This window comes from Denticeps clupeoides, unplaced genomic scaffold, assembly GCF_900700375.1.
Source record: "Denticeps clupeoides unplaced genomic scaffold, fDenClu1.1, whole genome shotgun sequence".
In the NCBI taxonomy this organism is placed as follows: Eukaryota; Metazoa; Chordata; class Actinopteri; order Clupeiformes; family Denticipitidae; genus Denticeps; species Denticeps clupeoides.
In genome coordinates this window covers 74,815-97,640 of record NW_021630108.1, presented here as the reverse complement: position 1 = coordinate 97,640, position 22,826 = coordinate 74,815, and the positions used below count along the sequence as shown (strand labels likewise).

The following is a 22,826-nucleotide window of genomic DNA, read 5'->3' as shown; positions in this document are numbered from 1 at the left end:
GCAGGAGGCTTTTGCTGTGATGGCGGCTTTTCACATTCTTTGCTTCTCTCCAAAACCACTCTCTCCACAATGGGGATGGTTTCCTACAGTCCTGAATGTTTATGCTGAACACTTTAGCTGAAGTCATATTAAAGATTAATTAGGTGCAGGTCCTGGCCTTCATTATCAAACGGAGCTCTAAGCATCCATTCAGATCAGCATGTTATTCATATTCACCCAGTTATGTACCCACATGACATGATTTAACACAAACTTCTGCAGGACTAGCAGTTCCCTCTCTCTCCAAGAAGCCAAGGTTCTTCACCACACAGAAGCCAGAACAGAGATTGTATTTAAAACTCCAAACTGTGCTGAACATCACTGGAACCAGATGAAGAGGGTGAAAGGGGACATTTCTGTTTGTCCCAAAGACAAAAAAAGCCACAAGAAGAAAGTGTATCTCTTCGACATTCTGGCTGACCTGGGGTCGGTCTTGGTGAGGCTCATTATTAATAGAGGGGTGACCCTGGGCTTTCAGTGGGCTGCTGGTGAAAATGTCACAGCCTCGGTCTCTCCCGTGGAGTCAGAGGCCACTAGCAAGCTGGACACAAGAGTACTGGCCTGGTTATGCTGGGGCAAACAAAGAGGTGATGACGGGAAGGCACTGAAGAGGATACGGCCGACCGACTGGATGATAAAATCAGAAATAGGCTGATGATGGCTTTTTCATTAAAACTTATTGCTGTATAAAATACCTCAATCAAAAGTTAGCTACTGAGGATTGTGAGAATGCTTACATACCTGCCTGTGTGTGTATGTACAATGCATTAGGAAAGTATTCTAAATTTTGTTAAGACAATATAGATTAAATTAATTCCACACACAATACCTCATCAACAACAAGAACTACATGAAAAAAAGTTTACTTGAGATTTTGGCAAATTAATTAAAAATGAAAAGCTGAGGAATCACATGCACAAGTATTCACAGCCTTTGTCATGAAGCTCAAAATCGAGCTAAAGTACATCCTGATTCTACTGATCATCCTTGAGATGTTTCTGCAGCTTAATTGGAGTCAACCTATGGAAAAACCAGTTGATTGACGCCCCTATATATGGTCCCACAGTTGACAGTTCATTTCAGAGCACAAACCAAACAAAAATTCAAAGAAATGGTCTGTAGATCTCCAGGACAGTAATATCTCAAAAATCTGGGGAAGGTTACAGAAAATATTCTGCTGCTTTAAAGGTCCTACAGAGTACAGTGGAATCCATTATCCATAAGTGGAAGTTCAAAACCACCAGGATTCCAAGAGTTGGCTGGCCACCTAGACGCCACTCCTTAGTAAAAGGCACATGGCGTTTGCCAAAGAGCACCTGAAGGACTTTCAGACCATGAGAAACAAAAATCTCTGGTCTGATGAGACAAAAATTGTACTCTTTGGTCTGGAGAGTGGGGGGAAAATGGGGGGAAAATATATATATATAGATTATCTGCATTATCATCAAGCACACAGGCAGTCTAAAAATGTTCATCATGTCAATACGGGGGAAAAGTTTTTCCATCTGCGGTGCTTGACACACTACTCTCTGACACAAGAAGCGGATCCCTCTGACCTCTCCAGCCAATACCTGAAGAGTTTACGTACCGGTTTGATCACTACCAGTCCAACCTACAGAGGAAAGAATTAGACGAGGATCAGGGGCTAGAGAGGCAGACAGCGACATAAGATGCTAAAAATGGGACCCCTGCCTCCATCCCCACACCTCCACCACAGAGCCCTGTGTTCACAGGAACACAATTCACTGCATAATTTATCAGGACAGCTGTCAGATACAAGGCAGTGTTTATCTGCATGTACTGACACCCTGTAACACCCCCACACAGGGCCGGCAAAGAGACGCCCACAAAGAACGTCTTCATTATCTCTTTTTAAAACCGGCTCTAATGAGCCTGTCGGTGTGTACAACTCCATTTAGACCCCGTAGTGGATAATCACACATGTGCATTTATAACAGCGATTCAATTCACGGAAATCAGAACGCCACGCCACGGAGGGGGGTGAGGTGGAGATGAGACCCAAGGGGTTTAGCAGAGGGCACTGTGGCACAGAAATCTAAATATATATATAGAAATAGAGACAGAAACCTGAATATGTTCCTTTTTTAACGATAACAGATGATCACTATAATTCACAAATATCATGTCCTCAAAATTATACAGGTCGCAATCATAAAATTTCAGACGACAATTAATTTTCACAAAATATTTTTCCCATCCGTTTTCCATTCAAGCCATTTTCCTCTTTTTCTCCATTTATTTGATCAGTCTATTCAAAGTTTAATAATAAACACATGGGCCTATTCATTTCTTAAAACCAATGAAATACAAACATTTTTTTTGTAAAATTGTGTTAAAATGATAAAAAATTGTGTTAATTATAATAAAACTGTCTGCCTTTCTGCTCTGCTAACAAATCATGGTACAGGGTAAAATCCCCCAGTATGCTGCAAAACCACAGCTGATCATGCTTCTAACATTTTTCATTTGGAACTGTGGCCTTTGCAAGTTCAGCACATTTGGTGGGCGAATTTATTTATTTATTTTTTGTAGATTTGTTATATTAGCTCTTTTAACCAACACATTATGTCCACAAATTCTCCAAATCGGTCCCTCCAAGTTATTAAGCTCTAATAACTTTTTTTAAAAAAAGGGGATCTGACTGACATATATAATCACCTTGGGTCGTGGGCCCTCTGTTTGTGGATGAACGAAGCAAGGAGGGCACTCAAGTGGAGACCTAACCTTTGCTTGGCCATTGGTGCACCGAGCGAACGCACGCAGGCGGGCATAATAAAAATCTATTTACAGTTAATTAGTCAAATGCCACTGCATTCCAGTGGCAGGTTACTCACCGGCTTGTCAACGCTGTTATTAGGTGGGATAATGAGGTGGCTCGGGTTTCAACAGGGGGGGCATGTTTTATGAGTTGGGAAGAAATAGGCAGGGGTGGACCACATAATTAATGATGGAGTAGAGATGATATCTCCTGGCTGACCACAAGCCACACACACACATACACACGCACAACACATCTATAAAGTAATATTTCTTTAGGTAAGGATGGGAAAAATATTTCAAAAACAGAAAAATGTGAGATATGAAGTTGCTTAGGAATAGTTGGATTGAATACACTTCAGCTTGCAATGTGGCCTTTGAGTCTCCTGTCTCCACACTAGGTGGATTGGTGACAATGAATTTTTCTTCTGTGTGAAAGTATAATGAAATTGTATGTGTGTGCACCCTGTGGTGGGTGTAGGACTAAACCGTCATATAAAAAAAGTGAGGGAGTAATAATGTCTTTTAATGTTTATTAATGCCAACAATGGAATTGCTGTGTAAGTAACATCACAATTTAAATCAACGGTGCAAGAATAACAGTACATAATGTATATTACACCTGTCAGAATATTGATAGTGCTGATGATTAAGCAATGCTAATATATGAAATATATCTCCCAGCTCTGTTTTTATTCAGCTCTCATTTTCTAAAACACATCGTTTGCAGTTGAATTTTTTTTTGGACATTTTTTTTTGTCAGAATCTCTGCTTCTTAGCATTTGATTTTGCTTCTACAATATTCTGCATTATTACTATGGGCATAATATACAATAGAAATCCCTGCAAGTGTGAGCGATATTGGTGAGGCAGGTTGTGACTGTGTGGCCGGCAGCTTTGTGTATATGTGGATGTAGGTGAAAGGCGGGTAAAACCCAGGTTATACCAGTTTCTACACAATTTTACATTTTCAGTTTTTCTACCTCCTATGTAAACAATGCTGCGTAAATTGGACCACAGGGAACATTCTGACACGAGTAATCGACTTAATATGAGCCAGAACAGCAAACAGCAAGGCATGAAAGGATCAACTGAAATCAGGTCTACACACAGAAGGTTAAAACAAATCTCATCTTTGTCAGAACATTGGATTGCAAGCTCAGAGGCAGGTGGAGGAAAAAAATCTGTTTACTCCTCAAATCATTTATTCATGGTTTGGCCTCCAGATATGTAAAACCATCAAAGTTGCATTGATGTGTCTCGTACTGGAGGCGCTCTGTGGATTACCAATGACATGGCACTTACATCCCCCTGCTGTGATTACACAGATATTGGATTATGAAGAGCAGGGCAATGCCCTGCAACATTCCATCAATCATACCAGCAAAATATTTTACTTGTGAATTTCTACAGGAATTCTATCAAACCCACCTTTCATCTGATGACCATGGGTTAAAAAAGGCACCTTGAATATGAACATTTTGGTATTGTTTAAAATGCATAAACACATACTGCATAAATACAAAATGCAAAGTACAAGAGATTTCTGAGTTGGACAAGACAGATTGACTTTTGACAGATTCACATTTTAGTCCGTATTTAATCTGACGTCCTGCTTGGCCATCATAAATGATATTGCTGAAAACTTGTCTATTATTTGTAAGTCATATGGTTTAGTTAGTAAAAAGTTAAATATACATAAACAAATATTTACAAAAGATTTTCACAAATGGGTCACATAATAGCCGTATTTTTGTTGTAATAAGACAAAAGTTTCATTTAATAGCATGTGCAACATTTTAATAATGCTCTAACCACCTATAATTGCCTGTCTCTAATAACCACAGGCTATTATTGGAATTCTGGGTACTTTTAGGATGTTTATATAGCTGCTCTTAACATGGTTGTTAAGAGTCGAGCTTCTCTAATGTTCCATTAGCAACATCTCTTTAACGGGACTTGACTATCCCTCCCCTCCCCAAAAAAAAGCCCCCATCTGCTGAGGACAATGCAAACCTCATTAAGAGATAAGCAAAATTCAATCAGTGCTGTTCCACGCATCAAAGTCCAATTCATCACCTCCTCACGCTCCCTGCCAGCGTCCTGCTCGCCTACATAAAAGGTTTCTGCTTTTTAGCCTGGAGAGGCTAATCTTGTTAGTGCATATGAGAAATACATTTGTCACAGTTGGCTGTATTGAGCCGCCCAATCTCCACCCTGGAAATGCCTTTGGTCAGTCTGTCAGTCAGGCCAATCAGATCAATGTGAGCTGGGCTCCAGGGAACCAAAATGAGCATTTTAATGGTTTCAAGTGTTTGGTTATTATCAGAGCCAATAATACTATGAATATGTCATTTTTGTGCTATGTTAATATTAAATGGTCAAGTGGCATTTTAAAACTCAAATAAGACATTTTACAACTCAAAAATTGGATGACATGTTTTGCCTGTGCAGCAGCGCTCGCTGTGAACATTTAAAAGCACCTTTGGGAACAAAATGGCAGCAGAGTGCAGGTTCCGCCATTAGGAAGCCATTGAGTTCCGCTCTCCCTGTGCTATTAGCAGGAATTCAGTAGCCTGAGAGCTCGTTCTCTGTTGCCGAACAGCTAAGTGTTTGTTTGAAGATCACGTTCCCCTCATTTCTCTTGTGCCCCCCAACCCACCCCTCCAGATGGAGAGTAGGAAAATGGGGGCCTGTCATTTTCATCCAAATTCAAACTTCATTTGCACCGAGCTACTCAGCAAATGCTGTCATTATGGAGCACAATGCAATGGCATAATGACAAGGATCTGAGTCCATTAGCAGTGAGGGGATTGAGAGAGAGTAGAAGAGGGGGATATTTACCCTTAAACAAAAGGAAAAAGACACATAATAATGGCTTATTTTCAGACAGAGTATTTTGTTTCTATAGTGCGAATCCCAGAGAAAATAAAATACATACTACGAACCTTTTGTGGGCCGGTGTGTAATGTGCAATACACCAAAACACTATTGCTTCAAAAACAGGGTCACAACGGAAGAAGTGGAACAAGTGTGTATAAGCACCGCTAAAACTATATGTCACGGTTCTGACTGTGGCGGGCGCTCCGGTTCCGTGTGCCGGTCTAGAGTTTCATGGTCCCGATTTCCTGATTGTCTGCACCTGACGTTCAGTGCATAAATACTGCCTCATGTCATCTAGTCTGCGTTGGTTCGTTATACGTATGTTTGTAGCGTTTTTTAAAGTAAATCCACTGTCTGTTTCAAAGTCCCGCCATGCTTCACCATGGAATCCACGTTCTGCAGGTGAAATCAAAATGTTACATGCAACAGAAATAATAATTCTGGCATTTTTGTTAAAAAAAACACAACACTTTCAGGACCAGGGGCGGTCCTGTGCCAGCCAGGTGTCGCCCAGTCACATTTATGCTGCTAGTTAGGTAGGTCATTTCATTGCGGCATTTATTACAATCAATCACTCTTTCCCAATATGTTGAGTGGTTGCACTGCTCCCTTCACTACCCACCGTGGCATGACACCACTACTGAGACAATGTTTTAAGCCAACTTTTTGGGGAGAAAACAAAAAAGCACAATTGAAGTACACAAAGGTAATGGTCATTCACCTACTAACCTGGTAAAAGGCTTAAAAGGCCCAGAGTTACCCGGACGTTTCCAACAGAGGCTCCCTGTGGGCCGCCAGCAGGGTCTCAGCCGTGCTCTCCCACTGTTTACCCTAAAGTCCCATGTTTTCCATCACTCCCCAAGGAGCTGCCATGGCCAAACACTGCTGTAATTCAATAAAGACACAAAGGAAGAGTTGTGGGCGTGGACCATTGTTGCAGGGCCTGATGAGTGACAGCAGAGACTGGCCATCTCCCTATGGGACCCATGAACGGCCAATGTTTTATTTTGTAGCCGTCACTCAAAGGCTGACAGCGGGACCCTACAGGCACTGGGGCCGATGTGGGAGGGGATCCCAGTAAGGTGAGGGGTCCCAGACACATATACAGCAAGGCAAACCTCAACAACATCCCAGTTATGTTTCCTAAATTGTTAAATGAACAAACGAGCAATTAAATTACGCTGCACACACACACACACACACACACACACACACAATACAAAGAACAACAAGATCACCAATATCAAACATACCAAAATCTAAATTAAAGAGAATATTGGATTAGAGAAAATAATGCCTTGCATCTTGCATCATTCAATATAAAGCATACTGTTTACATACAAATATTTCAAGGAACCTCAAAATACTCCCAATTATAATAAATATGTGCAATGACTGGACTTGCTGAATGCATCAAAAGCAGAAAGGTACAAAATATCTCAGTTCACCATGTCCCAGTGGTGTTGAGCCAAAATGGCATTCTTTCAACAATTCATCAATTCTACCTGTCACTTGCCTACTCTTCATCTCCAAGCTTAGGAAGGTTAAGGGAGGCTTACACCAGATTGGCATCACCAATCAGGTCAGGACCGCAGATCCTGTACCATCTGTGCTTCCTGTCACCACACTCTCCAGGGAACTATGAACTTCTTGGGCAATGAGATCAAACGTATGAGGCTTATTATGGTTCCGAAATAGCATCATAAGTTCAATTTTACCATGTGGTTCAACCAAACACAGTTACAGTATGAAATGTAAGTTGTTCTGGGTTCTGTGCGTTCTGTGCACAGTATAAGGCTTTCTGATGAATAACTGCCTAATGAAACTGAAGAGAAATGTCCAGTATCACCCAAAGCCCATGAGAGTAAATGAGGACTTTAATGGCACTGCAAAGATATAAAACTGAAAAATTACTGTAGGCAAAACAAGACAATCAAGCTCGCATCATAAACATCTCCTTTAGGCCCATGTAGCACTTGGAGGTTCCACAAGGTTCCACCTATGCTCCAAATCAGATACTAAGTTAAATAACTGAAAAATTCTACTAGTAATCATATAGCTTTTATGTGAATAAACAGCAGCAGAATAGGAGGATGAGCAATATTGGTGTCTAAGCTTAACTAAAATTTTTTTTACAGCTGCTTGAGTATGAGTCTGCTCTAAGATGAACTATGGGCAGAAGGCATTAGACGACTGGGGGGCTCTGACGCAGTGAAGGAGAAAACTGCAAGCAGGCCTCAATAGGCACAGACTATTTAAATCCTAGCAAAGGGAATCAATAGGTTATGTCAACGGTACCATTCAATACTCTTTGTACTTTTTAAAACTGCAAAAAAAAAGGGTTCCCTCTGTAGAACATGCTGTACACACATTGATTTACAATTTGTGTGGTCGTAAGGCTAAAAGTCTTTGAACCAGGCGTGTGTGTGTGTGTGTGTGTGTGTGTGTGTATGAGCAGAGAATGGCATCCCACCATGAGTTAGTCACATGTCTTCAGATGGTGAGCAGGAATGAAGTGAGGAGAAACTTTGCTTTAGGATGAGCAACTGTCTCTCTCTTTAGGTGTGAAACGGTCTGTGTTGACCCCAGGGGTGTCATTATGCCTCTGGGTGGAGGGGGGAGAAAGTCAGGCTCATGCCCGATCTCCTGTAATTGTAAGAGCCCCGGTCTGATGGGGTCTTATTACTGCTGGCTCCTCAGTGCTTCGATGCGTAGGCGGACGCTGGACTCAATTACGTCCCGACCACATCGTCTGAGCTACGCATTCATGGACAGTAACGCTCTGCTAATAATCAGACAACGGCAATAAAACAAAACAAAGATCTGAATCTTGATTGGCGACTCTAAAATGACTGTAGGTGTGAGTGATAGGTGTGTAAGCGCACTGTGGTGGGTTTGTGGTCCATGGCCCCGACTAGAGTGACAGAACTAAGCGGTTAAGGACAATGAGAAAGTGGGGTGGAACCTGAAGTGATCAATTAAAACTGAAAATTTTTAGTCTACAATAGTCCTCAATGGAAACTAATGGCTTTATAAAGTATAATAAAGTATAGCTACCTTTCAAGATTACATAGGGGAAGCGCTTTTTTGACTAAATGTAATGTAGTTACTGTGTTTTTATAACTGTATGACTTCTGAGTCAGTCATCTTGTCCATATGAGCCCTCTGCATAGGGAACATTTCCATTACAAAGACCGTAATGTTGCATTGCTATGGTTCCACAGTAATATGCTGCGTTTTTGCTTGAAGTGGCAGCTTGACACCAGCACTGGCGGAATGTAGCTGAGATACCTGTCGTCTACCTTGGACATTTAAATGGTTGCAATCTGCAGCACCATGAGATGTTACCAGCTGCATCTCTTCAAGAGATTCAGTGGGTACTTTGTTGAGCAGAGAGAATGAGAGAAATCACAAACAAAAAAATTGGCTAAACTTGCTATCACTAGTGTCTGGGTTAGATAAGTTATGAAAAATAAAGATTGAGGTAATTGAGGAACTGAGGATATCACCTTCCAACATCTGTGATGATCACACTCGTTTGTAACGATGTCGTATGTAAAGAGGTCCGAAAATGTTAACCAGGCTATCACCCTGGACAGTTGCCTTGGAAACATATGCGGCCATTGTCTTGTTTCTATGGCACCCGGTATTCCCCATCTTACTTAAGATTTTTGCCTTCATTCAGGGCAAAATAAAATCTTTCAAAACTTTATAAAAGGTCAATGTTGAGAGATGCTGAAAGAATTTTTAAGAAGATTTTAAGAGGCTCTTGGATTTAAGGGAATAAATACCTGGATTGAGGCCAGAAACATCTCCAGCAGATCTGTAAATGCTGTTTGCTGCTGCCCTAAATCATGTAGGATTTGATAGGTCCTCTATGTGTGACATCCATCTGTCCTCAGTTCAGAAACATCCAAGCTGAGTGTTATAACTTGCAGATGGGCAGCTGTAATGGTCTAGCGGGAGATGTGGATGCGTAAAAAGAAGATGCAGTTTAGCGCAAACAAGAAGCTGTTCCAAATGTTTCCTGCTACAGAGCTTCCATCTGAAGAGTCACGGCTGAGTCATGGCCGCCACTGCTGAATTACGTAGTGAGCTGCGTGAAGTTTAGGAGGCCTGTGAGATAAGGGTTGTGCTGGAGGACATGGAGAAAGGACAGCAGTTAGTGGACAGTCACTGCATAACCCGGCAAGCACACACATACTCAGAAAACAAACTCTCTCTCTCAAAAAAGGCTGGACCCTCACTTTAAACATGGTTCCTTCTACAATGGTCACTTTACAATTACACTCACTTTAAATGACCTTTTGTACATGTGCTGGAATGTAAACAGTTATATGTGTGTGTTAAAACTACAGGCAACCGTCCGAAATGATAGAATATGAACCAAGTGTGTAGAACCACTGTGCCAATAAGTGAAGTGATTGTCACATGTGATACACAGCAGCACAGCACACGGTGCACACTGTGAAATTTGTCCTTTGCATTTATCCCATCACCCTGAGTGAGCAGTGGGCAGCCATGACAGGCGCCCGGGGAGCAGTGTGTGGGGACGGTGCTTTGCTCAGTGGCACCTCAGTGGCACCTCGAACCGGCAACCTCCTGATTATAGGGCCGTTTCCTTAACCTCTAGGCCACCACTGCCCCAATGGCTACAAAGTGACAGATGTGCTTCTTTGCCACATTTTAAAGACGTATTAAAACTCTTCAAAAGGGGGTGAGGATATGCACCAGTAAAGCAATGCTTCTTATAGGCTGGTAGTAGCCTAGAAGACCCAGGTTCAAATCCCCCTTACTACCATTGTGTCCCTGAGCAAGACACTTAACCCTAAGTTGCTCCAGGGATGGACTGTCCCTGTAACTACTGATTGTAAGTCCCTCTGGATAAGGGCGTCTGGTAAATGCCGTAAATGTATGTTTTCTTCCTCCTCTTGAAAATACAGCCAAGTGTTTGTAAAATGACATATGGCATTTTGAAAAATATTAACCAGATAAATATGATGTGCTGGAGAAAAGAGGGATGTTCTCCGAAGGCCCGGGCTTCCGCATCATTAACCGATTTGTGAGGAGGCAGTGCCACCTACTGTTGAAATGAAACGGAATCTAATAAAACAATGCAGAACACCAGCATGCATCGAGTAATGTCATCGTGACCGACTTGTCGATTTCATACAAGATAGAGGTAAACCTTAAAAAGTAAACCCAAAGATGCGCGTTGCATTGCCACCATCATATCGGACACCTGCGAGTTTGCATCAAAGTGTCACCTGTGTGAGCAAAGCAAACACGGCGAAATCGCACGAAATCCCGCAGACTTGTGTGCATGTGCTTGTGTAGAGGGGGCGGGAGGAGAGGCGCAGGCCCCCCGGGAGTTTGTAGCGAACCTCCAATCTCTGCAAACAGACTGAAGGGGAGGTTAATCCCCGGCCAGTGTGCCGTGTCGGAGCGCGGGCCCGGCTGCTGTTTGCCTGCTACATTCTTTGGCAGCTCATAAATCTGCCCACATGCATCTCCGTACGCCGGAGTGACGAAAAAGGCGACAGTGATATTTGATCTTTTTTTTTTTTTTTTTTTTTTTTTTTAACAACGCAAGCCAGTTCAATAAGACCTAAACTCCCCATTTAACAACTCATCCATCATTCCAAGCCGTTCAGGTAGCGCAAGGTCCCCGGGGAATCTGGAGCCTATACCAACAATCTATGACTGTCAGACAGGAACAACCCCGTCCACATACACACACGAACACACGCACACACCCACAGAGAACATACAAATGCCATGCAGGGAGTCTCCTTGACAACAGTGCTACCCGCTGTGCCACAGCGTCTGCAGAAACAAAATCTCTCTAATAAATGCACCTTCAGGAAAATGAATTGGGAGAGACGCTAGGTTGTGAAAGGTCAGAGACAAACGGCCCGAAAGGTCATATACAATTTTGGGAAATTCTGACATTTCACATCACCAAATTTTTCGGTTGAAAATACGGAGCCATTTTAATGCTGCCAAGCAACAGTGATTTAATGAAGTCACCCCGCTAGTTTGTGTTGAAACGGCCACCTCCTTCTGTCTTGTCTCACTTCTGTGAGCCCAGCCGGTCTGGACGGAAAGCAGCTGAGTGTGTGCACGCGAGCTGTACGGGGATCTGACTCAGGCTGTGTGCATCTGTACCCGGGGGGGAACAGCAGGGTTCTGTTGTTATGCATTCAGACACTCGCCCCCTCTGTTAGCCACCATGAGCGGATTTGCCGTGATTTTTCTCCAGTGTGGAGTGTGGGTTGGACTTTCTGACAATCTGTTGGGTGACCTGGGCCGTGCACAAGGGATCTTGAAGGGAGATTTGCATGGAAATGTGGGAAATATTGCCCAGATATTCCTTTAAGGGTCTGCACACTTATTTTATTCCTCATGATTAATCTGACTTATAACCTGTACAATTAAACCGAAAAAAAAAAAATGCAATAAGGTGGTTGACTTTTTTAACAGCTTTTTATATACCCTGCTGCTTGATTCATGTATCGACCTGAATGGTGTGAATAGCAGATACATTATGCAGAGGTGTGTGAATCCGACGGCGAGTGCATGCAGGGCCAGCGCTGCTGGATCCAGCGTGTTCGCAGCCCCGGGGGGAGGCAGCACCTGTTCAAACAGCCACATCGATCCCAAGGAAATGAGAACTTCCATCCTCGGCCGGCCCCAGCACCCCAAATCCTGCTCCCGCTGCCTGGCAAGATAACGGGAGACGGGCAAGCGCGGTCCTCCTAACAAGGGTATTTGCCTTCTCAGTGTTGCGTGAACTGCTATCTACAGCTCCCTAAAACCTCATTCCATTCTTTGGCTTTCCAGAAACTCGTGTTTGGAGCTCATGTTGACAGGCATACTGATTCACAAGGTTCAAAATTTCTAGGACTGTGGACCAGCAGGAAAATCTTAAAATTGCCAGTCAAATGTCTAGATGCACCTACTCATTAATTATGGATCAAATCTACTAAATATGTCCTCAAAACTGCCACAGAGTAGGTAGTTGTATTTTTAAGAGGTTTAGTCAAGGAGCCATGTTTATTTGAAGTAATTAAAAATGTGTAAGACATATCAGACATCTGATATCAGGCATCTGATTTGCCTGTATTATCTCTTAAATGTGTGAAAGCATTAAATTTTTAAAGGCATTGGAGAAAATGGAGCTCCATCACACATGGCGTCTATCCACCACACTTGTTGCTGTCACGGTGTTGAAAAATGCAATATATCAAGGTTTAGTCTTAATTCATTCAAATTAATTTGTTGCAAAATGTGCGGTTAGTCAAACATTTTTAAACGATTGGCAGGCCCAGTTAAAAATGTAACCTAATAGGCAGGTTAAGGTCATGCACTAAAGAAAATGCAGACAGATAATGAATAAGAGGCACTTTAAGCCTGCCCTAAAGGCAATAGACAGGGCTAACAAAGAGGCCATGCTTGCATCTGGAGTCTCAGACCTTCTGCTCTACATCTGACAGAAATGACAAACCTGCTCAGGCACTCTGCAGACCAAACATTCAGACCAAAAAAAAATTTAAAATTAAAAATGCTTCAGAAATCTCAGAAAGTCAGTCAGTGAGAAGCCATCTGGACCTCCTGGAGGAGCGACTTAAACCACTGACTGTAAAATAACCCCTGTCCATCCTCCATTGCCATGGCGATAACCCCTGGAGGCCCAGCGTTAACGTTGAAAACTGCTGGGCATAAAATTGCGCTGGCCCCGGGCGGCTGGTACGAAGAGGCTGACACGATAATGCATCTTTCTATCAGTCTTTAACCCGGTGGTTGTGCGCATCAACATGCGTCAAGCCACAGTTTACACTTCATCTCTCTCTCTTTTCCCCCAAGACAGCGCAAAGGCAGACAGAAGGAGGGAAAGCGGTGGGAGGCGTGATGCTAATGAACACATCTGCTCTCACATCACCATTGTTCTGCACTTCATGCTGATGGAGTTGTGATGCATTGCAAAATGGGCGCCACAGTGAAACCTTCTGGCCGTCAGCGTGATGGGGCAGATAGGGAGGTGGGGTACTTTCCATTTTTTTCCTTTCATCTTAAAGTGTAAGAACTTTAAGAATAGCTCCATGTGATGAGATATGTGATACCAAATGGTAATTGGAGTTCTACTGAGACCACATTTTTTCTGAAAATCTCTGAATGGAAGCTGTAGTTCAAATGATGAACTACAGCATATTTATATACTGTCATATTAGGTACTGTTGCAGACAATATAGATAAAGTTATGGGCTGTAGCCTTAATTGCTATGAACTACAGCATATAAAAAAATATATATACTTTTATATACTTATATATAATTATCATATATATACTTTTCAGAAACTGGGATTTTTTTTAGCGTGGAGGTCTCCCCTTTACAGAAATTTGCACATAATGTGCAGTTTTTAATGCGCAATATTCTTATGTCTGAAAGATTAGCAGTCAGTGTAATACATGTCCAGCACCCACAGCCAGCATCAGAAATGGACGCCTGAAGACATAAACTGACCATTTGTCCTACGATTCCTCATCTGCACCCATACAATGCATTTCTCAACGTGCAGTGTCTCTAATTAAATGGCCAGTCACGTGCATTAATGACCCATAGTAGGAACCCCAACAGCTATGCAGTCCCTGTAGCATCCGCTAGGAGGCGCTGGACCCCACCGCTTGCTCCCCCGCATTTTTCATCTTTTTAAAGCCCTTGCTTTTCCTCACTGCCTACATCTGGCCAGCGTGTTGGCAGGAGATAGAAACCCAAGCCTCGGCTCTAGCAGGTCAACTAAATGCTTTACCAACGCCTCAAAAATCACAGGATTCACAGATCCAATATACTTTAAAGAGCCACCACAGCTGCCTAAGCTAAGAAAAATAAAGTTCACATCGTTCGGCTGTGGAAATGTTTGTCCTGGAGACGCCTGCAGTGGACTGATAGGCTGGACGAGGCTGTCGCGGGCAGAAACTCCGCCGCCGGGAAGAGCAGACCAAGCCAAAAGGAGCAGAGGGACATGCAGCCAGTACCACGCTTGTCATGCATCAGTTTCTCCTTACCATCATGTCACGGCAACGCTGGGGTGGGAGCGGGAGGCCACAGGCAAAACACAGCAGAACAAAATCAAACTAACGAACGTCCTCCTCCGCCCGCTACAACCCTCAATGGCCAATTTAAACAGGCAAAAGGGAATAAGAACGAGAGAGAAAGTGAGAGAGAGAGAATGTGTGTAATTGTATGTATGTATGCGTGTGTGTGTGTGTATGAGAACCATATTGGGGGGGGGGGGTTGTGCAGCAGCAGCATCATCTAGGCCGGCATCATCTCCACAGCTGAGTGGACCAATCACGGGTCTACTCAGCCTCAGCCGAACTATACAGACAGGAAGCACCTGGGCCCTGGGGGCTTTCAACCTACACAGGACACACTCTGCTGCCTGTTCGGCTGGACTGAGCGCGAGTGTGTGAGTCCCGCCGCCGCTGCTTGAGGGTGTGTGCGTGTGTGTGTGTGTGTGGTTACACATAAACATTCTTTCCACACCCCTAGCACAGAGCAGCACTGTGAACATTTTTATCAGCCTGCAGTTGCTAGGAGTATGAGATGGGCTTACATTTCATATGCCTACACAGACACACACAAACTCCATTATAAATTGAGATTTCCTTGTGTGTGTGTGTGTGTGTGTGTGTGTGTACAACAGATCCTACATGTGTTTTTGCTGTAATGTCTTGGGTGTTCGGCATGTGTGTTTTTTTGTACAGTGCATCCAGAAAGTATTCACTTCACTTTTTCCACATTTTATCTTGTTACGGCCTTATTCCAAAATGGATTCAATTAAATTCTACTCCATAATGACAAAGTGTCCTTCTGTGTCCTTCACAGCCTTTGCCAGGGCTGTTGGCATGGGTTTCCTCTAGGTTCTCCAGTTTCCTCCTGCCTACCAAAGGCCTGCACACATGTCGGTGAGGGTAGAAGGAAAGATGAATGTACAGCAATGTACAGACATATCTTTGATGATAACCAGCTCTGGACGTCAGACTGGTTCATCTTCAACAGGACCACTACCCTAAGCACACAGTCAAGATAACTAGGGAGTGGCTTTGGGACAACTCTCCAAATGTCCTCAAGCGCCCCAGCAAGAGCACAGACGTGAACTTGACGGAACATCTGAGAGATCCAATGCTCCCCATCCAACCTGATGAAGCTTGAGAGATTCCGAGAAGAAGAATGGGAGAAACTGTCCAAAAATAAGTGTGCCAATGTGTGGCGCTGCCAAAAGTGCTTCTACAAAGTATTGAGAAAAGGCTGCAAATACTTATGTATTTATGTTTCATTTTCAATAAACTTTCAAGCAAACCGTAACATGACAAAATGGAAAAGAGCTATGAATATTTTCCAGACCGGCTTTACATGTCTGGCCGGCTGTCCCCACTGGACGCTGCTGGGACTGCAATGAGTCCAGAGCGAACGCGAGAAAAGTAAACGGCTTGTTTTTGGAGTACTGCATTAAATTACACTTCATTAATTAGATTACACTCTAATCAATAAGTAGAACGCGAGAGTGAAACAGAGAGAAGGAGTGACATATCTGGTCATTTGCGGCGTCTGACGAGACCAACTGCAGGAGGTGTGTATGCATTTGTGTACCTGGGTGTGCAAGAGTGTTTGTTTGTGCAAGGAATGGACTTGAGGCTGTTCTCTCTCTCTCTCTGGCACACGCTGTCCTGCATTTTTGGACGAGTTGTCAGCTGCACCCGAGGCCTGTTGAAAATTATGCTCAGATGCTCAGCGTTTGTGTGTGTTTTCACTGTGCACCTTGGCGAGCACCACGCTTACTAAAAGTGGGGACATTATGCCTGGAAAAACATTTAAAATAAGATCAAATTTAATCAAAATACCTTGGTAGGAGTAGAGGTTTTACATAGCAGTGCTATAATATGTAAATTGCATATTTCGTGTCCACAGTGGCCTAGCGGTTAAGGAAGCGGCCCCGTAATCAGGAGGTTGCCGGTTCGAATCCCGATCCACCAAAGTGACACTGAGGTGCCACTGATCAAAGAACCCCACACGTCCCCACACACTGCTCCCCGGGCGCCTGTCAAGGGTGATGGTTAAATGCAGAGGACACATTTCACTGTGTCACCGTGTGCTGTGCTGCAGTGCATCACAATGACAATCACTTCACTTTAAACAAGTAAATGTAAATGTGAGACCTCCTCAGTCCAGAAAAAGAAAAAAAAAACGAATCCTTGTTTTTTTATAATTATTATTCACAAGCTAGTGTGTTTGGCCTGTCCAGAATGCCCCGGTTCCACATGGCTGCGCTTTAAAATAACACGCTCTGTTTAGCGCCCGCCTCGGTAGCATGCGATTCCAAACCACTCTGACACAACGATAAGCATTTTTTCCCCCTCTCTCTCACCCTCTCTTTCAATCCCCGGCCCAGCCCCAACAGACCAGTCTGCTTCTGCAGGCAATCAGCACCATTCATAACTACATTCATAACTACAATAGACGTCTGCAAACGTGGCAAAAACCTGACACAGACGTAATATATAAATACGTGTTGCGGATAACGCTGAGACTGCAGGCGTATACTGATGGCGGGGAGAAGAAGGTCGGGTTCGTTGAGGCTGAAACAGTGTTGGGCTGGCATGGAGCTCAATACTGGCTACAGTGAATTAAGCAGCCATGCCGAAGTTACTGGTTAACCGGAAATGGCAGCTTCTGCAGACAGTAGCGCTCTCATGTTAGCCATTTCATTGATCTGGTGGAGTCGCCTCAAGTGGGTAAACAGTCGCGCAGTCTGACAGACCGGGTTCAAGGTTGATACGCGCAAACATCAAAGGCTTAAATTAAGAAACGTAGCGCTGACGTTGCTGCTGCGAACTGATTTCTACCTCTGGGCGTGACCGGCCTGTCTGAAAACACTGACAAACCACAGACATGATGGAGGCCATGCTGACTGATCAGAATCTTCTTTGGTCTCACATACCTTAAGTACGTTCACCGGTGTTTCTGCATGGATATGCCTCCTTTATACATCTTTTTCTCCCATTTGTTACCTTTACACCGTCCATGTACTAGTCATGTTTTGTCAGGGTCTACGATGCTATTAACCAAACTTAGAAAAAAACATTTCTTCATGCTACTGTGCATCATGCCACAGAGCTGTGATTTTGGGAATAAATTACATTATGATCATTTAGTAGATGCTTTGATCCACTAATGACTAATGTTCAAGCATGGGACTTAAAAGGAGACATACAAAGTGCCACAAGAACAGAGATTGGGAACAGGACTGGGAGTACAGGAGTACTCCAGACGCAGGTCTATAAGCTGAGTTCAGATACATGGGTTCAGACCAGGAAGTCATTCTGCGGACAAGTGACAAGATGTTGATTCAAATGGGAAAGTCTAACGAGTTTAGATCTATGAAACAAGCAGTGGTGGCTTGGTGGGTACGGAAGTGGACTCATAATCAAAGGGTAGCATGCTCAAATCCCTAATACAGAGGCCACATTTCGCTGTGTGCACCGTGTGCTGTGACAATGACACTTTCACTTTCTTTCAAAACTTTTTCCTCTCCTGCCCTTTCCATTACCACACCAACAAGTTCTTGTTGTCGCAACAACCAGAAAAGAAAGGCTTAACTGTGATATATTCATTATAATATATCATAACAATCTGATACATATTACTATTATTTATTAATGTTTCTTTCATATTACATTTACATTTAGAGCATTTATAAGACGCCCTTATCCAGAGCGACTTACAATCAGGAGTTGCAGGGACAGTCCCCCCCTGGAGACACTCAGGGTTAAGTGTCTTGCTCTGGGACACAATGGTAGTAAGTAGGGTGGTAGTAGCCTAGTGGGTAACACACTTGCCTATGAACCAGAAGACCCGGGTTCGAATCCTACTTACTACCATTGTGTCCCTGAGCAAGACACTTAACCCTAAGTTGCTCCAGGGAGACTGTCCCTGTAACTACTGATTGTAAGTCGCTCTGGATAAGGGCGTCTGATAAATGCTGTAAATGTAAATGTAAATGTAAGTAGGGTTTGAACCTGGGTCTTCTGGTTCATAGGTGAGAGTGTTACCCACTAGGCTACTACCACCCTATAAATTAAGTATTTAGAATTACTAATAAAGGTCAAAGGGTCATCAGACACAGGAGGGGGTTATTTGGAGAGCCGCTGTCAACTGTCAGATAAGATGCTGGTGCCAGTTTCTCAGCCCCTTTAAAGCCATTAGAATGTACGTTATCACCCAGGCCACATAACTTTCCTCCTGCCCTCTGCTTTGACACCCTCTGACCTCGGAGTCTCAGATGGGCTCTGTTTAACAAATGCCCGGCTCGTCTGCTGATCCAGGATCAGGTCGCCGCAGCAGCGGAGCGGAGCAGACCTCAGTGTGGGGATTAAAGCTGGGGTCTTTCACGACCCAGATTAGCACACCGCTCCTAGAGCCGAGGGTCATCAGGTGTGCCCCTAAAGATTAGCGGAAAAAACTCTCGATAATGAGAGGGTGTGTGTGTGTGTGTGTTACCCCAGAACCCCACAGCTGCCTTTGAAGTCAAACCAGTGAAGCTGAAATAAAGGCATTTCCATGCAGGACCTGGAGGAGACCCACCGGAGACACAGTAAGACTCTCGCTCCCGAATGATAAGAGTGGTTGGGACCAGACAATCCTAATGCCCCCCAATAGCTCTCTCAGGTTTAATTAAATTAAATTCCAGATGGTGTGTAACACCAGCTCCGACAGGTCGAGGTGAGGAAAGCAGAAAAGGAGGTGTCTGTAATCTAATTGAACTCACTCTTCTGGAAGGGCTCCAGATCTTTTATAAGGTCACCCACAGACAGCAGCAGAGCGGCGGGGAGAGAGAGCAAACAGGTTGTGAATGCATTAGTCTGACTCGAGAGGACTGAGGAGCTCTGCCCCCCCCCCCCCCCCCCTCTGAAAAGGCCACTTGGCAGAAACACAGGGGCAAGGCCGACCGAGACTTCACCCCTTTACCATCAAAGCCAAATGAAGCTCTGACTTCAATGGGAGCACGTGGACGGAGCCGACTAAAGCCTCACAGGGAGAGAGGAAAGGGCAGTGAAAGAATTAGAAGCAGTAATAACAATATTATAATAGAAAGTAGAACTGATCATGAAGAGGAACAAAATTATATTAGATAAAAAAAAAAGATGATAATTTTGTGCATCACAAATCACACAATGTGACTGATGCTTTAAAAGGTAGTCTTAATTTCATTATTGATTAAAAAACACAATTTCAGTAAAAAAACTAAATTGCAAAATGACAGCATCTCCATCCAGTGATGTGACGCAACAACAACAACAACAAAAAAACCCCCAAAGAGAAATCCTAGCGACAAACACCAAGCATGCAGAAGGTCAATTACAAGTCTCTCACCACGATTTTTATAAATCTTCATTGTCACAGCAGAATGAAAAAAATAAAGTTGCAGTGCTACATAAGGTCTTACGCACGGGGAGCGTTCGGTAAAGCCACATGCATTTCACACCTTCAGTTACGGCCGCATTCACTTGGAACTTTGAATATCTATCTGCGTGTTTGGTCACAAGCCGTCTACAGCAGACGTCGACATTTTTAGTCTTACGCTTCTAATAATCATTTTTATTATGAATACAAAGATCTCTTTTCGATTGGGCAATTTGAAATATTAATGGCACAACAGGCTCTGTGAGATCAAGTGAAAGACAAATGCCCTGGTTGAGCCAACAGTATAACTGTGGTAACCCAGTCATCTACAGGTCCGGGCTACGGACCGCTCCTCTCTCTTTGTGTTGTCTTCCCCTCGACTAGACAGGAAAAGCGAGATGTGGAGGGGAGGTGGAGGAGAGGCTCGTTCTGTTTTCGTTTCTGGCTATCAGGGAAGCAGATGGTCCTGTCTGGGGGAGGCTAATTATCCGGACTATCGGCTCCGCCCGGCACATCATTTCTCCCGTTCGCCGCTGATAACACAGGCTCTTGTCTTGTCTGCCTCCTCCTCTACGGCTACTCCTTCACTCCACTCATGGCCTGGGGAGCGGCCACTGCCGCTATACCCTCCCTCACACTTCTCCACATGCTCCTGTTAAGTGGGGCTGGGAAAGTAATCAATAAAATTGCATTATTGAATTTCTGAGGATCTGTCTCCATGTGGCTCTGAACTGTGCAATACAGCACAACAACGCTAATAACAATAAATTGATAAGTAAACCATTTAGAAATTCTAGAGATTATATATTATGTATATATCTTTGAATATCATTACACTTACAGTTAATAGACCCAACGTAACATGACATACAGTGGACATTAAAGGTGTAGGCACCCCTGTTAAAAGGGCAGGTTGTTGTGATACCATTACACTGCTGCATACTCCTGTGGTTCAAGTTGGTTGCCCACTGATGGTATCATCTCCTGGGGCAGTGGTGGCCTAGCGGTTAAGGAAGCGGCCCCGTAATCAGAAGGTTGCTGGTTCGAATCCCGATCTGCCAAGGTACCACTGAGGTGCCACTGAGCAAAGCACCGTCCCCACACACTGCTCCCCAGGCGCCTGTCATGGCTGCCCACTGCTCACTCAGGGTGATGGGATAAATGCAGAGGACAAATTTCACTGTGTGCACTGTGTGTTGTGTATCACATGAGACAATCGCTTCACTTTACTTTTTGAAAGCTTCAGCTGATACCTTCAGATGATGGCAACTTGGGCGTCCAACCTGAACCACAACGCCCTCCAGTCGGCGGGTCGGCAGTGATGGGCCAGTCACTGCCCATCTTATCCTAGCTTCCAGCTTAATTCACCCCTAATGTTCCATAACCAGCACGGGGCTTTCTCTGCTGCCTCATCCAGCCTGCGAGCAGCCGACTGCCTCTGCTTCCTTTCCATTCCCAGCACTGTAAGGACCCTCCCCACCGACTGTGCAGGAAAGCCCCTACCTCCATCCTCAACTGGGAAAAGCCAGGATTGCCACCCTTTCACCTTACATTGCTGGATCAAGTCCTGGTTTTTAGTGGTCTTTTGTTCTGAGGTCTCAATCCCTCCATCCTCCCATGGGACTGTTAATTCTATCAGGAAATATGGATATATGGGTGGTTGTAGCTGACCTGACCTAACGTAAAGCCCCACTGACATGAAGCTTGGTGGAATTCCAAGCCATTTATGGAGGTGTTTATTGGCTCGCCGCTCAATTCCCCCACAATTGTCAAAGATACTTCATTGTCAGCACCAACAAAAATTAGAGTACCAACAGTCCTCGCATAAGATCTGCAAAGCACCATCATCACATTTATGAAGTACTAATGAAGTGCATTTTTAATCAAGGCGTTTGAGACGTTACATTCTCAATCCAAAACAGAAGCCAGACATGCCTTTGATGGTGATGCAATGAACACACTTGCCTATGAAACCCCACTTTACTACCACTGTGTCCCTGAGCAAGACACTTAACCCTGAGTGTCTCCGGGGGGGACTGTCCATGTAACAAATTAAAAAAATAATGGAATTATTGGAATTTGTGTGCTCTGAGAATTTTTCTCTGCACACATAAAAAAAGAACAACTGGCATCTGCCCACGTTGTAACAAAGTTCACTAGACTCAGTCGGATTTGCAATGATCTTATAAGACCCCCGGAATTGTGCTGTCTGTAGAAGGCATTAAAGACGTAGTGTGTGTGTGTGTGTGTGCAGACTGGATACAGCCGAGGGAGCGACACACTCCTGACTCCCACTCACTCATTTCCACGCTGCGGCCGCGACCGGCCCCCTTTTCTCTCACAATGCAAACGTTTCGATGACACGTGTGCCAAAGTGGTGAGAGCGGGTGTACTTTCCCCTTCTAGTTCCGAGGCCTACGATAAACATTGACTCTCTTTTGGCCACCATTTTGATCGTTCTCTCCAGTTGCCCATGCAGGTTTCTATTTAGGATAGCTCGTCGTAAACTCCAGCGGTGCCACAAAGGCGCACCCCAGCGCAAGGTTCTCTCGGGCGACCGGGCGCACCGGAGCCAGCGGCCCAGTTAAATACATCCTTTTCCAGCAGAACAAACAAGCACACGCTCCCAGTGTTTATAAAAAAAAAGGAAAAGGCAGCGCA

The 22,826-nt window shown here is 44.1% G+C and overlaps 1 protein-coding gene across 3 annotated transcripts in view; it reads right to left on the bottom strand.

Moving 5' to 3' along the window:
• LOC114783676 (E3 ubiquitin-protein ligase PDZRN3-B-like) overlaps positions 1-22,826 on the bottom strand; it is an 80,570-nt gene that overhangs the window by 20,311 nt on the left and 37,433 nt on the right. The window contains exon 1 of one of the 3 annotated variants that reach the window (XM_028969199.1): positions 14,768-14,883. The exons of the other annotated variants lie outside the window; for them this stretch is intronic. Within the exon in view, the coding sequence (XP_028825032.1) occupies positions 14,768-14,773 (6 nt within the window). The 5' untranslated portion in view covers positions 14,774-14,883. Of the gene's footprint in view, positions 1-14,767; positions 14,884-22,826 lie in introns of those variants that run through there. 3 annotated transcript variants of the gene reach the window in all.